At 40.2% G+C, this 17577-nt stretch overlaps 2 protein-coding genes across 3 annotated transcripts in view; both read right to left on the bottom strand.

Moving 5' to 3' along the window:
* The window catches only part of cuedc1a (CUE domain containing 1a), a 37004-nt gene extending 23727 nt beyond the window's left edge, over nt 1-13277 (bottom strand). The window contains exon 1 of one of the 2 annotated variants that reach the window (XM_067432614.1): nt 13142-13277. The gene's annotated coding sequence lies outside the window, so the exon portion shown is untranslated. The remainder of the gene's footprint in view (nt 1-13141) is intronic. The other variant, XM_067432616.1, reaches the window with a different exon arrangement.
* Nucleotides 13278-13975: 698 nt separating this feature from the next.
* LOC137062468 (nipped-B-like protein B) lies at nt 13976-16750 on the bottom strand. The gene is made up of 3 exons (XM_067433333.1): nt 16677-16750; nt 15614-15945; nt 13976-15512 (listed from the first exon to the last, which is right to left on the bottom strand). The coding sequence occupies exons 1-3, from the start codon at nt 16737-16739 to the stop codon at nt 15311-15313; spliced, it is 597 nt and encodes a 198-aa protein (XP_067289434.1). The 5' UTR covers nt 16740-16750; the 3' UTR covers nt 13976-15310.
* Between the last annotated feature and the right edge of the window lie 827 nt (nt 16751-17577).

The raw sequence follows: 17577 nt of genomic DNA, 5'->3' as shown, positions 1-17577 counted from the left end.
AGACATGAGCGAGAGTGAGCTGCAGTGCATCGCGCTCAGACTGCAGAGAATGTGCTCAGTGAAAAAACACACTTTTCTTTCTTATGTAGCTTATGTAGGCAATAACTGCATTTTTGGTTTAGAATATTAATGCTAATGTCAACCCTTTTCTTTCCCTATTAATGTTTGCTGTTGCATCCTTTGCGTCTGACTGCTCTCACTTTTTCCAACTATGCCTCAGATCAAACAGAAAATGCGCGCTGCGTTTTGTTATGTCTGCCCCACACACACACACACACACACACACACACACACACACACACACACACACATATAATACACTAAATTATTTATATACTACGCAAATCATGCAGCAGTGCCATCTATCTTTATTTCGCGATCCATTTTTTTCGACCTCGATGCGTTTCATCACGTTTTGTATCGCGAAATTTTGTCAAACGATATTTCGTCCCATCCCTATTGATCAGCCATGGTCCCCTGAAGGCTTCCTGCTCTGTGGAAGCTGCCCCCTCGTCACCCTCCAGGGCGGTGCCGGCAGTTCAGGGGCCAAGGCCGAATCAACTTAGCTTGGCCACTATAACCGCCGACGTATAAATTAAAACTGTGACAGCTGCGTTTCCACCGCAGGAACTTTCCCCAGGAAGTTCCAGGTAAAACATTTCCTCCTCAGAAAGTTTCTGCTCTCAAGAGCCGCGTTTCCACCGCAGGAACTTTACCCAGGAACTTTGGGTGGTACTCGGTGTGTTTTGACCGCAGGAACCAGGGTCTAAATGAAGTTCCGGGAAAATATTGCCTCCTCCAAACGGCCCTGCTCGCGAGGTAGTACTTTTTCAAAATTCAGGAACTTTCGAGGGCGGGACTTGGGCGCTGAACATGCTGATTGGTTGAGCTCACGCAGCCTTTTATTTCAACTGGCATTTTTAAAAGTCTTTTGCAAGGTTCGGTCTACGTTCAGTAAATATCAGTCTTGCTCTCTGTCTGATGGTGCGCGTTCGTCTCAGCCATCTCACGTTCAATGTCCGTAATAGCTGATAATAATATACATTGTCATTTTAAATCTAGCTTTACAAGCTTTCTGAATATGCTGCATTCTGCTGAATCTCCATATTAGTGCTCTTTTCTGTCGTTGTTAATTTCCTCTTTAGTAAACCAATACATAACCAGCAAAAGCAGCACAGCTTGAATCTCTTCCATACCCGTTATTCATTTTTTTACAGTCTATTTTTCACCATGTAAACGACCTGACAGATTACTTTTAAGTGTGTGTCCTTACATGACGTGACAGCTAGTGACTGATCATGTTGACAAGAGAGGAAAGTTCATTTTTCTGAGGGGTAAACTTTTTATTTCGTAAGTTATGAAGATAATGTTGGAATAATGACACAGCTTATATTGCCCCAGGCAGTTTTTACTTTAAGAATGTTTTTTTTCTGAGATGATTATTACACTTTACAATAAATAAATAGTTAATATAATACTGTATTAGTCCTGGTGGCCGTTAAGAGTTGCTATGGCTACAGTTAACACATTCCAGCTGGTGCAGAAAACTGTTGTGTTGACATGTTGACATTTTTGATGCGGCAGACAAACTGCATGTGAAAATGATTGCGATTGAAAGTCATCACGTCATCATTTTTTGTTCATTTTTGCGGTCGCACAAAAATGATTACTGTCCGTCACTGACTTGGAGGAGCAGTCGCGCGCAGTCCTACATCACCGGACTAATTTGCCTAATCTTCACGGAACTTTAGATCACGGTGGAAACGCAGACAGTTGCAGGTTTGGGGGGAGAAAAGTGCCTGTAAAAAAGTTCCTGGTACAAATTGTTCCGGGTAATTTTGGTGGAAAAGTTCAGTAACTTTTAGGGGCGGAACGTGGGTGCTGAACATGCTGATTGGTTGAGTTTACTCAGCATTTTGATTGGTTGATGCTGCATTTTATATCAACCACCATTTTTAAAAGTCTGTTGCGGTGCATGCAGAGTTGTTTGCTATTCGAATCAACAATGGAGTTTAAAAAATACGACTGATTGACCAATGACAAGGTTCAGGCTTTATTAAGCTTATAGGCGGAGGATGAATTCTAGAAGAACTTGAAAGTTACACGCAGTCCTACAACACCTGAATTATTTGACTAATCTTCTCGTATTTTAGACTGCGATGGAAACGCAGACAAATTGTTCTGGCTAGTTACGGTGGAAAATGGCTAAGATTCCCTGATTATTTTCTATTTCCAGGTAGTGCACACTCTAATGGCTAATATTGTCCACAACCTATTCACGTTAAAACAAAATTCAGGCCTCCAATTGAAAATTTTCTAGTGACTGATCACATCTAAATTTTTCAGTTGCCCAAATTTAATTTCTGTGAATTGATGCAATTTAATTCACAGAAAATCATTTTGGCCAACTAATTTTTTTGAATGTGATCAGTCACTAGAACATTTTCAATTGGAGACCTGATTTTTTTTTTACAGTGTTCTGTGTTGGACGTGGATTTAATGAAAACTACAAATATTAATAAAAATTGTTTAGGGGGGGGGGGGGGGGGAATGCTGTTTCATGCATATTGAGCTTTTTACACTGTTAAAGACTTGGATTCCCATCCTAAACATAGACAAAGTTTCAAAAACTAAGTTGGACGTTTGATGGAGTATTTCTTTGTCAAAAATACTCCTTCCGGTTTCTCACAAGTTTCAGAGAGTTTTTTTTCGAGTATGGCTTGGTTTGACGTTAATAGAGTGGAAGGTCCTTGTATGGGCCGTACGGGCTCTTCTCCCGGTAGGGTGCGCGCGCGTGACTAGAGCGAGAGAGGAAATGCACGCCCATAGACACTGCTCTCAAGCTGCAGATCCAGTCGTCCATGAACACTTATAACGCGCCGCACTCCCGCTCCACTTTATTCCTATGGGTGATATCAACGCTTCAGCACAACATTCCCAGAAGGCAGCGCTGCATTTGAACCGATTTGAACGCAGAAATGACGGGAAGCTTCACAACATCACGGATTTCCACGGTCAATGCTGTCACAGGACTTCACCAAATCATACCAAAGAAGTGTGTTTTTGACGGAGTGGTCCCAGTGATAAAGGTTCGGTCCTGCTTTGGAAGCAGCCGGTGAGTAAAACTGCTTCAAATGTCTGTGCTGTTGGCTATCGTCGCGTGAGTAAACATCAGTAAACGACACGATCGCGTGCTTCGTCATTCAAATGTGCTAACGTTACTCCATTGTTGTTCTATATAACGTTGCACTGGTCTGACGTGCAAAAAAAGGTTAAGTCGCATACAATAGTCCATAAAACCGAATCATGTCCTCATAAACTGACAGACACACAAGATGTTGACAGGCCACTAAATACAGTACATACCACAGAGACGGACATCCTGCTGTTGCTGTTTCTCCTGTTCAATTTATTTTCCTGATTCTGGATCACGTATTAGCTGAATCCGATCGATAGCATACATGGGTCGATAGCATACTTGGGTTTCTCCACGCTTGAGGACATCACTGTTTTGTGCGCACTCGTCATTCTTTAGCTCCGCCCACACGATATGCCTCCAGGCGCTCGTTTTTTTTCCAGAAAGACTCGGTACAGACTATATTTCTTTTATAAATATAATAAAACTAAAGACATTTCGGATATATGAAGGATGCAATACTACTCTATAGGTACTCAAGATTGACATGAGATTGACTGAAACTGAGTGTTTCACCCCCCCTTTAAAAAAACTACAAACATGGTGAGACCGACCGTTAAATAGAGATGGGTTCAACTAGAAATTAATACGGTCTTCACGTGCTAATTGTAATTATAAAAAAAAAAAGTTTCCTGTGGCAAGCAATGAGGCGAGGGACCGTGAGAGTGGGCTGGTGACGAGTGCTAATGAGTGCCAGCTGCACGCCACACCGGTCTCATCTCACGGCGGAGTGAAGGGAACATAAAAGATAGAGCGAAGATAGTGGAAGACGAGAGAGGACAAGGCTTGGACTTATGTTGAGTTTTGTTATGTGTGTGTGGGCAGTCGTCCGTAAGGGGCTGCCCACATTATTTTCGTTTTGTTTATTTATTTAATAAAAGTTGTTTAACGTTTGTCGGTTCCCACCTCCTTCCTTCCCATCTACGAACTTTATTACTTGCGGCTGAGGGGGATCGCGGGTGGAGAAGGACCTCCACCCCCACCTTTAGCTGCCTGAGGTGGTGGTGCTGGAGCGAGTGAAGACTGGTGGGATGGAGAGCTCGCTGCTGTGCCCCTGGGTTGAGGTGGGGTGGCAGCCGTCCTGAAGGGAGCGGAGGAGTCGCCGGTGTTCGCCATGGGCCGGAGCGTGCTGCCGTCCACCATGATGAGGAGGAGCAGGGAGCACGGGACTCGCTGCTGACTGCCCTCAATGGGAGGAGCCACCACCGGCCACCAGGGGGCAGAGGAGGATTGGGCCGTCCATCGGGCGTCCAGCACCATCGCATGGCACCGCGAAGAAGAGCCTCTCGGCTGGTGAGGACCAAGCGGCAGTTTGTTGGGGAACCGGACCAGATTTTGTTTTTGTTTTTTTTCCCCTCTCTCGTTCTGTCACTCCTCGTGCTCCCGGCTCCGTGTCTCTCTCCTCTCTGTCCTTACCCCCAGGTGCTGCGGCCGCTGTGATCGGGCCTCCCCGGGAGAGTGGGGGAGGGGAGTAGAGCGTAGTCTCGGGAGTACCCCCCGGCCTGCGAGGGGCGATGGGGGTATGTGGCAAGCAGCGAGGCAAGGGACTGTGAGAGCGGGCCGGTGACGAGTGCTAATGAGTGCCAGCTGCACGCCACGCCAGTCTCACCTCACGCCGCAGTGGCGGGAACATAAAAGGAGGAGCGACGATTGTGGAAGACAAGAGAGGACCAGGCCTGGACTTTACGTTGAGTTTTGTTATGTTTGTGCGGGCAGTCATCCGTGAGGGGCTGCCCGCGTTACTTTCGTTATATTTATTAATTTAATAAAAGGTCCCCTGCCGGTTCCCGCCTCCTTCCTTCCCATTTACGAACTTTATTACATTTCCTAATTACAAATTTGACATGACCGCCTCAAGCGGTATTTACACACATATGCACACATACGTATTCAAACGCGCTTGCCTATAGGCTAAACACGTGCTTTTGCTTTTTTCAAAAGCAAAATTAATGTCCTGTCATCACTGTGAAGCTGCTTTGAAGCAATCTGTGTTGTAAAAAGTGCAATATAAATGAAGGTCACTTTTCTGCAATCGCCTTGTCTTGTTAAAATATAGTGCATGTTTACATACAATGCATATTGTACATTTTATACACAGCAAAAATACAATTTTGACAGAAAATGCTATATTTAACAGAAATTCCAGAATTGTCAGCAAGCTAGATAAATAGCTTGTGAATGTTTATATGGTTGTCAACAAAAAATGGAACACTAAATATCATATTAGCTTTAAAGGTGTCATGAACTGTTTTTTTTATTTTTATACTGTTGTCTGAGGTCAACTAATGACGATTGTGTGGTTTTTACATTCAAAAACATCATAACTAATAAGAAAAGCTATTTTCTACACTGCTTTTGAGGCTCTCTCATGAACACTGGGTTTTGATGGGCGTCCCGCATTGGAGACTTGGAAGTAAACGCCCACGGCTAGGATTGGATAAGATTTGTATATTTAATGATCTTCAGCTCCCCTGTCAGTTCAGTTCACACGAGGGAGGGATTGTTTTAAAAAAGAAACAACCGGAATGATTCTCTCAATCACAGGGCTCGTAAACATCTTTATCAAACAAACACAATGATTTATTTCTCATCCACCCGCGCGCGATTGATTGGACTATTTTTTTTTTTTTTTTGTATTATATGGCCCGCCCGATCGGTCGATATAAACCCGAACTGCGTGCGCACACACACACACACACACACACACACACACACACACACACACACACACACACACACACACACAGGTCTATGTGGTTTACAGGGACTCTCCATAGGCGTAATGGATTTTATACTGTACAAACCGTATTTTCTATCCCCTTACACTGCCCCTGCCCCTAAACCTACCCATCACAGGAAACATTCTGCATTTTTACTTTCTCAAAAAAATCATCATTTAGTATGTTTTTAAGGCCATTTGAATTATGAGGACATTTGATATGTCCTCATAAACCACATTTATAGTGTAATACCAGTGTAATACCCAGGGGCGTAGCCATCTTTTCAGAAGTGAGGGGGACAGAAATGTCGTAATACCTTTTTTTTTTTTTTTTTTTTTTTTTGACCGATATAATTTATCGCATCTCTTGCTTTTAATTTGGTAAGATATCAAACACTGCTGAACAATAACCAATAATATCAATAATATTTCTCCTTTTTTAAATGGCAATTTTATGATTGGTTTATATACTACAAACACTTGTGCATTAAGTCTCCATAGATTTTATGCAATGTAAAAAATAAAAATAAAATTCTGATGTAAACCAGCTGTTCTCCTTATGTGAATATATAGTAAAGTGCAATTTATTCCTTTGATCAAAGCTGAATTTATCATCATTACTCCAGTCTTCAGTGTCACATGATCCTTCACTAATCATTCTCATATGATGATCAACACACATTTATGATTATTATCAGTTGTGCTGCTCATGGTGATGCTTAAATTTTGTGGAAACCATCTAAACATTTGTGGTAAAATTAAAAAAGAGAAATGAATACTTTTATTGATCAGACATGCATTCAATTGATCACAAGTAATATTTTTAATATTACAAAAGATAATACTTTATTTAATAAATGCAAAAAAATGCTGTCCATTGAACTTTCAATTCATCAAAGAATCCTGAAAAATAAAATGAATCATGGTTTCCACAACATTTTTAAGCAGCACAACTGTTTTCTACACTGATAATAATCATAAATGTTTCTTGATTATAAAATCATCATATGAGAATGATTAGTGAAGGATCATGTGACACTGAAGACTGGAGTAATGATGATAAATTCAGCTTTGATCACAGGAATACATTACTATATATTCACATAGGAAAAAAGCTGTTTTTAATTTGTAATAATATTTCACAATATTACTTGATTTTTGATTACATAAATGCAGCTTTGGTGAGCAGAAGATAGGCTACTAAACATTAAAAAAGCTGCATTATTCATATGATATAGGCTACTTTATTGTCAATAAATAAGCTACATTGAGATGGCTTGAAAAACACACATAAATAATTTATTGTCGCAATCGTCTAATTGTCTTCGTCACGTTTGAGCTGATAACGATTGTTTTCCTTCAGCTGCAGCTCCAGCGTGACAGTAAGTTTCTACGAATCCGCTTTTGGACTTTCTGTGGAGCGCCCTCCTCATATTTAGATACAAATAAAATGACAGGTCATGCAAAGCTTATTTTTTGTCTCTGATTTTAAATCTTAATGTATTCACATTGGTTTCTATGTAAAAAATACACTTGCCCTTGACCTCAATACGCGCGCAATAAACCGAGGTAGAGAAAGCTGTCTTTAGCGTCCCTGTTAGGCCTAGTCCACACGTACACGGGTATTTTTATTACCGGAGTTTTTCCTCCTCCGTTTTAAAAAACAATCGCGTCCACACGAGCACGGTTTTAAAAAAAAATCTGTCCACATGAGAACGCAAAACTACGCTATGATTGGCTGCCTGATTTCCACATGGGTCCCATCCACGGCACCGATGCACATTGCACTGACTGAGGGATGCCATGAGCTCAAGTGAAACACTTCTACAAGTTCCTTTACTTTGGACTTAGTGACAGGTAACTGTATATACACAGGTGCAGGGCCGAAGTGGACTGTAATAGCTTCACACACTTGCTTTACTATTTTGTATTATTGCATTCTGGCGACTTTTTTCTGCAATACAATGAAATAACTGAACATGTATCCGTAGGCTATAGCGTATGTGATAAGCGTTGTTAGAATCCACCGCATAGACTCGACACACGTAAATCAAAAGGAGATAATGTGGAAAATCTGACGTCAAACATAGGAGAGAGCGGCGCGCACTTCGACTTAAAAAGCCGAAATCTCCAGTTTCACCATCTACACGACAACGCTGTAACCGGAGTTTCTAAAAATCTTCACCCTGGCCGGAGTTTTCAAAAAAGTCCGGTTTCAGTAACCGGATACAGCGTTTGCGTGTGGACGAACAGCCAAACCGCGTAGAAAAAGCTGCGGTTTTGAAAATACCCGTGTTCGTGTGGACAGGGCCTTAATTTGCCCGCCGCCGCGCAGGGTAACACGGGATCGAATCCCGCTCGGAGCGGTTGGACTAGGATCGGGGAGACCCAGTAAAAGTGCGGGGGACGAAAATACATTTTCTTAAAAGTGAGGGGGACACGTCCCCCCCGTCCCCCGCGTAATCTACGCCCATGGTAATACCCATGTAGTTATACAAATTTGTGTCCTCATAAACCACATAAACAGGCTCACACACACACACACACACACACACACACACACACACACACACACGTTAAATCGGATCGACCTATTATGACTTGGAAAGACTTAGTTTTATGGTCTCCATTCATTGTTAATGAATGGAGAAAACAATTAATTCTACAACATTTCACATTTTGTGTTTATGAAAGAAACAGTCACACATGTTCAGTTCAACATAAGTGTGAAAAAAAATATTTTTGGATAAACTACTCCTTTAAAGGATGAACGAATCGTACTCGACTCCTTTTGGCACAGGATGTAGCTGTGAATCTGCCAAGCTGGCATATATACACAACGGCCCTGCCATTAATAACAAGGCATAAACAAAGTTTTTAATGAAATTTAAAATGTCGTCCCTGCCAAAATGATCCCAATCTCCCTTTCTGTGTTATGCCAAATTCTGATGGTTTTCTGGCTGATTCAGCGTCCAAGAGGAGAGTGAAATCCAAGCGGACAGATTGTGGTGTCTGACAAGGAGAGCTGTTATCACCACAGGAGTCGTCTGTGGGTTAGTGCTTATGTCAGAACACACGCCTGCTGTCTATGTATAAAAGTAGCAGCATGTTCACTGGCACCTCTCTATGCTATGCTATCATTAGCCCTAATTGGCCCAAAGCCATGAGGATAATAAATTCTAGTAGTCGCTTACACATTTTTATATCTAGTTTAAATTAATTTGATTAGAAGCATATTTAATTGCAAAGATGCATGCGTTTTCTCCAAAAACAAAGTTTGACCCAAAGAAAAGGGGAACGGTTGCATAGCGTGCACTGAACCAAAATCACGAGCAGGGCTTTGACACTGACCTGGTTCTGCTGAGACTGAAGGAGAAAAGAGAAGAGAGGACAGGAAGGAACAGTGCAGAGGGGAGGTAAAAGTCTATTACTTTTGCAATGTCATTTGAACTGAAGCAATCAAGTTGCAATGCATGTCACCTCACCTCACCTCACATAAATACCACAACAACAGAGACTTAATAGGATCTCTGATCTCAGCCGAGCTGTGAAGCTAAGCCCTAATTTAATGAGTCTAAATCATGACATATATATTAGAGGCATATGGTCAGACATTTGGAAGTAAACAGATCCAATCCCAGAATCCTTTGGGAGGTCAAACGTCAGTCTGCTATTAGCTAATATGGCACCATAAGCAATGATAGGCTACTGTGGAAAATATCAACATATCACAGACAGTAGTTATAATATACACAGATATACACAGTGTATTGACCTACTGGGTTTACATGATTTCACCAAGTAGAACATGTTCCTGGGTCATCATCATTGTTGATCCTGGAACAACATTCAAATTAACCAATTTTTTAGCCTGATAAGCCAGACCCACATCAAGATGTTTGGTTTGGGAACTCACAATTGGCAGGGCTCAATCCGAGGGGCGGGATAAACGGTTGTCTTTCAAACTCCCTCTGCACGCGATAGGATAGTGCTACACCAACCAGAGCTACGCGAAGTGAAGCTATTTGATAGATTAAACTTGCCGTATCCAGTCGGCAAAACTCTAAATACATCTTCCCTTCTTAAGAATGACTTCAGTGCCGTTCTTTGTTCTTTTCTCAAAGAAAAGCTTAACTCCAATTCTTCCAGAGTCGCGGCCAAAGCCGATTTGAAAGGGCTTCTGTGTTTGCAAGTAGCAAAGTAACTCTGCTGTCATTATGTTCAGCCCGCCCACCGACTCTATTCACGATGTGATTGGCCTGACCAGAGTTTTGTTTTTCTATTGAGAGTTGCTAGACTACACTCTGCAAATTAGATTTGCTGCTGCTAGCGTGTGTCTAGATTTCTAAGCTAGGAACTCACCATTGGCAGGGGTCAATTTGAGAGGCAAGATAAACAGGATACGTGACGTGATTGCCAGGTTTTTTAAATTAGTATTTTTTTTGTTTTTATCCATTTTAAAGGTGCACTATATATACATTTTTCAGTAAAATATCCAAAAAACAACTAGGCCAGTGTTATATATTTTGTTCAGTTGAGGACTTACAATATCCCAAATGTTTCCAACTATATGTAAATGTATGAGAATTTAATATTGCCTTTTTAACCAATGAACCAGGACGTGTGCGGGAGTCGCCTGTAAATTTCGTCATTCCTGCGTTACCCTCGGTTTTATTTTGCAGAAACGCTTTACTCTTAGCAGTGTGCAACAAGTGTCATAGCAGCCGCCAAGCCAATACACAGAGTAACGTCATAACATCATTCAACACACTCAGATGTATCTAATATGATAAACAGAGCCCTGCGTTACCTCAAACTCATGACCAGAAAAGCAGAAATGGCGCCAGCGACTGTGGCATTATAAAGTCCTGCTCGCAAGGCGTGTTGCGTTCAGTCACTCCAGCGACCTCATTCAGCTCCACAGCACTCGCCCCTGCTCTGCTTCATACTACAGTAATGTTAATAATCACATCAATGAACACGATTTCTGCCCGAGTCCTATCCCGACTGTTTTCCACCGGCTGTGAGGTGAACACCACATGTCCCAAAGATTCTGCGCTCAAACTTGGCATCATCTAACTTCACCTTTTTTTTAAATAGGCGTCCTCTAGTGGACGAAAAAGTTACATACTGCACCTAAACGCTTACAATGGTTAGTGGCTTATTCCCCTATCCTCTGAAGATTGGGAGTAGGAACCATTTTTAAAAGAATTAAAAACTTCATTGTAATGGCACATGGTTATCATTTAATTATTTTACACTTAAAGAAAATTAAAATATTTTTTAACATTCTTAAGAAAACAAAAATGCTAAATGTTGGACAGCTTAATGCTTTATCATATAATCATAATTATTTTTGGATAAAATGTTAAATGGTAAATGGACTGCATTTATATAGCGCTTTCAACAGAAAATGGCCCTATGGCCATCCAAAGCGCTTTACATTTTGCCTCACATTCACCCATTCATACACAGACGGCGATGTCAGCCATGTAAGGCACCAACCAGCTGGGGTTAGGTGTCTCACTCATGGACACCTCAATACTTGGTCAGGTGGAGCTGGGGATGAACCACCAACCTTCCGTTTGTAGACCACCTACATGAACCACTGAGCCACTGCCGCCCCTGCCACCCCAAAAAGACCCAAGATTTTGCCCCTTTGCGATATTAAAAGGATAGTTAAAATTTTTTAAATTAGCCCATGATTTACTCACCCTTAAGTCATCCTAGGTGTATATAGCCCCGTTTCCACCCAAATTACCCAGAACAATTTGTACCAGGAACTTTTCTCCCCCCAGACCTGCAGCTGTCTGCGTTTCCACCGCTATCTAAAGTTCCGTGAAGATTAGGGAAATTAGTCCGGTGATGTAGGACTGCGCGCGACTGCTCCTCCAAGTCAGTGACGGACAGTAATCATTTTTGCATGTACCGATTGAAAGATTTAGTGGACTGTTTACATGAGACGTTATCTAAACCGATCTGGTGTTTACATGTGATGACTTTTTAATCGCAATCATTTTGTCACATGTAGTTTGTCTGCCACATCAAAAATGTCCATGCTGTTTTCTCCACCAGCTGGAATGTGTTAACTGTAGCCATAGCAACTCTTAACGGCCACCAGGACTAATACAGTATTATATAATAAGCTATTTACTTGTTGTAAAGTGTAATAATCATCTCAGAAAAAAAAAAAATCTTCTGTCAGGCGCAGTTAAAGTAAAAATTGCCTGGGGCAATATAAGCTGTGTCATTATTCCTTCATAACTTACGAAATAAAAAGTTTACCCCTCAGAAAAATGAACTTTCCTCTCTTGTCATGTAAGGACGCACACTTAAAACACTTTATGGGGGGTTAATAAAAGCATTCTGAAGTGAAGCAATTCATTTGTGTAAATATCAAAATATATTTAAAACTTTAGATCAGGAAAAATAACTGGTGTGCAATGTCGTCAGACATAAGCGTAGTACATAGACGTAAGCATTTTGAACTGCGAGAGGCGCCACATTTTTCGGAAGGCGATCTGGTGGAAGCTAGATAATTTACTTTATAAAGTTTTATATATGGATATTTTTCTTACACAAAAACACATCGCTTCACAAGGACTTTTTTTAACCCCCTGGAGCCATGTGGAGCAGTTTTATTATAGATATGCACTTTTATGGACTTCAAAAACAGAGCAACAATCAACGCCATTATAAAGATTGAAAGAGCCAGGACATTTTAAATAACTTATTTTATTCGTTTGAAAGAAGAATGTGATATGAACCTAAATGAATCAAGTGTTATGTTATACGGTATTATGTGATGGAGTTTGTTAAAACTCACCTGTGTTTCTAGTTCACTTATGTCTATATGTAACATTTAAAGTGGCATACACCACTCAAAAATAAAAATTAGCCCATGATTTACCCACCGTAAATCATGGGCTAATTTTTATTTTTGAGTGGTGTATGCCACTTTAAATGTTACATATAGACATAAGTGAACTAGAAACACAGGTGAGTTTTAACAAACTCCATCACATAATACCGTATAACATAACAGCACCCTGGTTTAAGAGATCTGCACTACATATGAGGTTATTATTAGAACATAACCGCAGGACAGATTAATGAGGCCTGCATGAATAGAATTTTAACCGAACAGAACAGCGCTTCAGTATGTATCTAAATAAACTCACACTCAATCATCGGGCAGAGAAAAGAGCAGTAGAATGAGATCTTACCAGCTGAAGCGATCGGCTCTGATCACATTACTCGATGCTACGTTCCATGTCGTGTAGCCTATAAAACTGATAACAGCAGACGGTGGCGTTCACAGCCAGTCAGACGGCGAGTCTTTATCGGCTCTTGAGCGCTTGAGGAGTGGGCAGATTATCCTCCTCTCTCCGCGCTCTTGGGCGTCTAGTGGATTCAGGTGAGTAAAGCATCTAAACATTTATTACAAAAGATATAATCAACTCCTGAGGTTGTAATTAAATATTATAGGTATTCATACTTCAATTCTTACATTTCTTAAATATAAAGTTAAATGAATACCAAGTTCATATTAAAAATATCTACAAATATAAACTAGCCTATAGGCTCATATCTTCAATAATTATTGTAAACTTTTGAAAGAAACTAATATTAATATTTGTATTCAGCAAGGATAAATGAAATGTATAAAATAATTTTTAAAAATATATATATATTTTATGAACTTTCTATTCATCTAAGAATCCTGAAATCGGTATCAAGTTTTCACAAAAATATTAAAGTGAAAATCGAGTTTTTAATGTTTATGTTTATGCTTTAAGGCAAACCATGTGCACTAATCGTAAGTCAATAGCGCTGCTGAAAATTTTCTTTTAAAACTTTAGTGAACCAAAGAATCAAAAGGGCTTTTGAGGAGTTTCTGACCTCACAAACTACCTTGAAACCAATTATGTCAACTTGGGGGCAGGCTTTAACAACATTAGCCTAAGCCTACTATGCCACGAAGCAAGGGAGATTAAAGGGGTGGGTCCGTGGTTTTTTTCTAGGCTTGGTTGTGTTTATGGGGCGCAGTATATAGCCCCGTTTCCACCACAGGAACTTTACCCAGGAACTAGGAACTTTGGGTGGTACTTCGTGTGTTTAGACCGCAGGAACCAGGGTAAAATTGAAGTTCCGGGTAAATATTTCCCCCTCCAAACGGCCCTGCTCGCGAGGTAGTACTTTTTCAAAGTTCAGGAACTTTCGAGGGCGGGACTTGGGCGCTGAACATGCTGATTGGTTGAGCTCACGCAGTTCAACCGGCATTTTTAAAAGTCTTTTGCGAGGTTCGTTCTGCGTTCAGTAAATATCAGTCTTTGCTCTCTGTCTGGTGGCGCGCGGTCGTCTCAGCCATCTCACGTTCAATGTCCGTAATAGCTGATAATAATATACATTGTCATTTTAAATCTAGCTTTACAAGCTTTCTGAATATGCTGCAGCTGCATGCTGCTGAATCTGCATATTAGTGCTCTTTTCTGTCGTTGTTAATTACCTCTTTAGTAAACCTATACATAACCAGCAAAAGCAGCAAAGCTTGAATCTCTTCCATACTCGTTATTAATTTTTTTTCACCATGTAAACGACCTGACCGATTACTTTTAAGTGTGTGTCCTTACATGACGTGACGGCGCGCGCCGCGCTCATGTTGACAAGAGAAGAAAGCTAATTTTTCTGAGGGGTAAACTTTTTATTTCGTAAGTTATGAAGATAATGTTGGAGTAATGACACAGCGTATATTGCCCCAGGCAGTTTTTACTTTAACTGCGCCTGACAGAAGATTTTTTTTTCTGAGATGATTATTACACTTTACAACAAATAGCTATAAATAATACTGTATTAGTCCTGGTGGCCGTTAAGAGTTGCTATGGCTACAGTTAACACATTACAGCTGCTGGAGAAAACAGCGTTGACATTTTTGGTGCGGCAGACAAACTGCATGTGACAAAATGATTGCGATTGAAAGTCATCACATGTAAACACCAGATCGGTTTAGATAACGTCTCATGTAAACAGTTCACTAAATCTTTCAATCGGTACACACACAAATGATTACTGTCCTTCACTGATTTTGGAGGAGCAGTCGCGCGCAGTCCTACATCACCGGACTAATTTGCCTAATCTTCTCGGAACTTTATCGCGGTCGAAACGCAGACAGCTGCAGGTCTGGGGGGGAGAAAAGTTCCTGTAAAAAAGTTCCTGGTACAAATTGTTCCGGGTAATTTTGGTGGAAACGGGGCTTTAGACAACAGTATAATTTTTTTTAAAGCCAGTTCATGACCGCTTTAAAAAAACACAAAAAAATAAATTAAAAACAACAACATTGTGACAATCCTTTAGCTGCACCTAAACAAGACCGTAATTATAAGACAAAATACAAATCAAAAGAGGAAAATCGGAATGTTTACATCTAAATACTGTCTGACGACTCTCCTCTTGACATCGTAAGAAAGATCTGCATTGGATAGGCTGTTCGTCAGGTAGTCCAATGTCTGCCGTGGGTTGAAATGTACATTGGCCTTCCTGTTTACAGCTTTGTCATAAACTTTTGCAGATTCTGTAGGCGAGTACTTCAGAATTTTACTGCAGAAAGAGGAAAAAGGGCATTCATATGAAGCCATTGATCATTAACATATTAGTTGTTTCCAGAACATAAAGCATTTGTTGTAGCTGTTAAAGCTCACCTGTCAGAGAAGCCGTAGAGGTTCTTAAGGTGCTGCTTGAGCATCAGGAGCAGAAGGATGCCCTGAGAGGCATTGGCAAAGTCCAATAAGGGATTGGGATTGTCAGGGAGTCGCAGCATCACCTTGTCCACATCCTCTAAGTCGAGGTCTGAATCAGAGTCTGAGTTCACTGGAGCAGCTCGCTTTGTTTTCTTGGGCCGACGAATTACTTCGTCATCGCTGCTATCGCTATTACTGCTGCTTTCCCTGCTACTCTCATCCTCTTCCTCAGAGCCATATTTTTTCCCTCTCTTTTTCTTCTTTTCCCGTGGTCTTGGCTCTTTCAGCAAAGACTACAATACAAAAAAAGTTTGTTAGAAAAATGTCAGCTCTCACAAAAAAAGGGTTTAAAACATTACGGCAAGAAAATCAGAAGTCAAAGAGAAAGATGCAGCAACCCTGTTGATAAAATCTAAATACAATTTAAAATCTCTGTTATTGTTAACAAAAAACTATACTGATACTTAATAGTTTTAGTTTATGTCATCATCTGTGGCTCTCTTAATGGCAGTGTTACATAAAAATAAAAACCAAGCTAACAGAAAACAATACAGCAATATTTCATAAAAGATATTTACCATTAACATTATACAAATTTTAAAACATTTTCTACTAAACTCTTGCTAAATAAGTCCTTTAAATCATTTTTTATAGATATATATATACTATAAAATAGATTTAAATACTCACTTATGTTAATTGAAATAAAGCTCAAATAAAAAATATATATATTTAGAAAACTTATATGTGCTAAAAAAACACTAAAATGAAATTTTAAATATAAAAGACAATTAAAATGATTAAATACGACAATTATCTAGCATTAACTATATATATACCCGATATAATTTTTTACTAGTGCGTGCAAGACACTATACTACACTATAGTTCATTTATGCAAGTGAGGATAGCTAAATAAAAGTATAACAGCAAAGTAATAAGCTAAGCTTTAAAAAAGAAAAGAAAAATAAAAGTTAACCACTAGCATTAAATTCAACAGACAGAGTGGTTCAGAACCATGCACCTCTTTGAAAGACTGTAGCAGGTTGCTGCCGGACACAGACAGTGTGATGTCGACGTGGTGCATAATGAACAGCGGCTCCTTAATACTTGTCTTAATACTTCTTTTTTTTTTTTACGCAGTATTTTTTTGTATATTTGACCTTATCACACCGCTGTTTCCACGGTCCCTTGAGCAGCTTGTTAGCTTCCTGCTTCTATGAATGCCATCCCTCCAAAAAACACAGTGGTCTTAGATTGGTTAGATGCATGTCTGCAACACTCTAGCCTACTGCAACAGCTCTCTCTCTTTCATAATGACTGCGACGCGGCTTAGTCCACTTTGTTGCGTTTTCGCGGGGGCAGTGTTCATGTTAATAGCAAGGGTTTATGATGTCACCAACCCGGGAAGAAGCTTGTTGTAGCCCAAACCAGCTGTTTTTGTAGGCAATAAACTGCCATAACTTTAAAACACAATATCTCCGTATGCATTGAACTTTCAGCGCTGTAACATTGCAGATACTGTTTATGCTCAAGAAGCAACATTACACACTAACTAAAGTTAAAAATGTGAAATCCCATGCAACAACCCCTTTTTTGGGTAGATTTTGGGTAATTTAGCAATATAGCGAGTATGTACATTACGATGATACAATGAACTATATATGCTTTTCTCCACTAACGTTCAGAGTTGTTCAAAGCATTTAGGATGCTGATTGTAAGAAGGCAGCTGTTTTCCCAGCAAACACAGCAACGTTGTAAAAACGTTTTTTTCATGTTGTGAAAAGGTCGCGATAACGTTTTTATCCGACGTATTTAATACGACAGATGTCGGGTTTTTTTCACGTTATAAATACGTTTTTTCACAACGTTGCAGAAACGTTCTTATAACGTCTTTATCACGTTGCCACGTCTCCTTGTAACGT

This window comes from Pseudorasbora parva, chromosome 23 (assembly GCF_024679245.1).
Source record: "Pseudorasbora parva isolate DD20220531a chromosome 23, ASM2467924v1, whole genome shotgun sequence".
Lineage (NCBI taxonomy): Eukaryota > Metazoa > Chordata > Actinopteri > Cypriniformes > Gobionidae > Pseudorasbora > Pseudorasbora parva.
Note: the sequence above shows the minus strand (reverse complement) of the source record. Positions and strands in the feature narration are given on the sequence as shown.

Bases quoted from the DNA above. Each gene is read 5' to 3' on its own strand.
- LOC137062468 (XM_067433333.1), bottom strand. From the start codon at position 16,739: ATGCACCACGTCGACATCACACTGTCTGTGTCCGGCAGCAACCTGCTA. The intron at 15,946-16,676 runs GTGCATGGTTCT...TTTGTATTGTAG, and splicing joins TGCTACAGTCTTTCAAAGAG to TCTTTGCTGAAAGAGCCAAG. The intron at 15,513-15,613 runs GTGAGCTTTAAC...CTCTTTCTGCAG, and splicing joins CTCTACGGCTTCTCTGACAG to TAAAATTCTGAAGTACTCGC.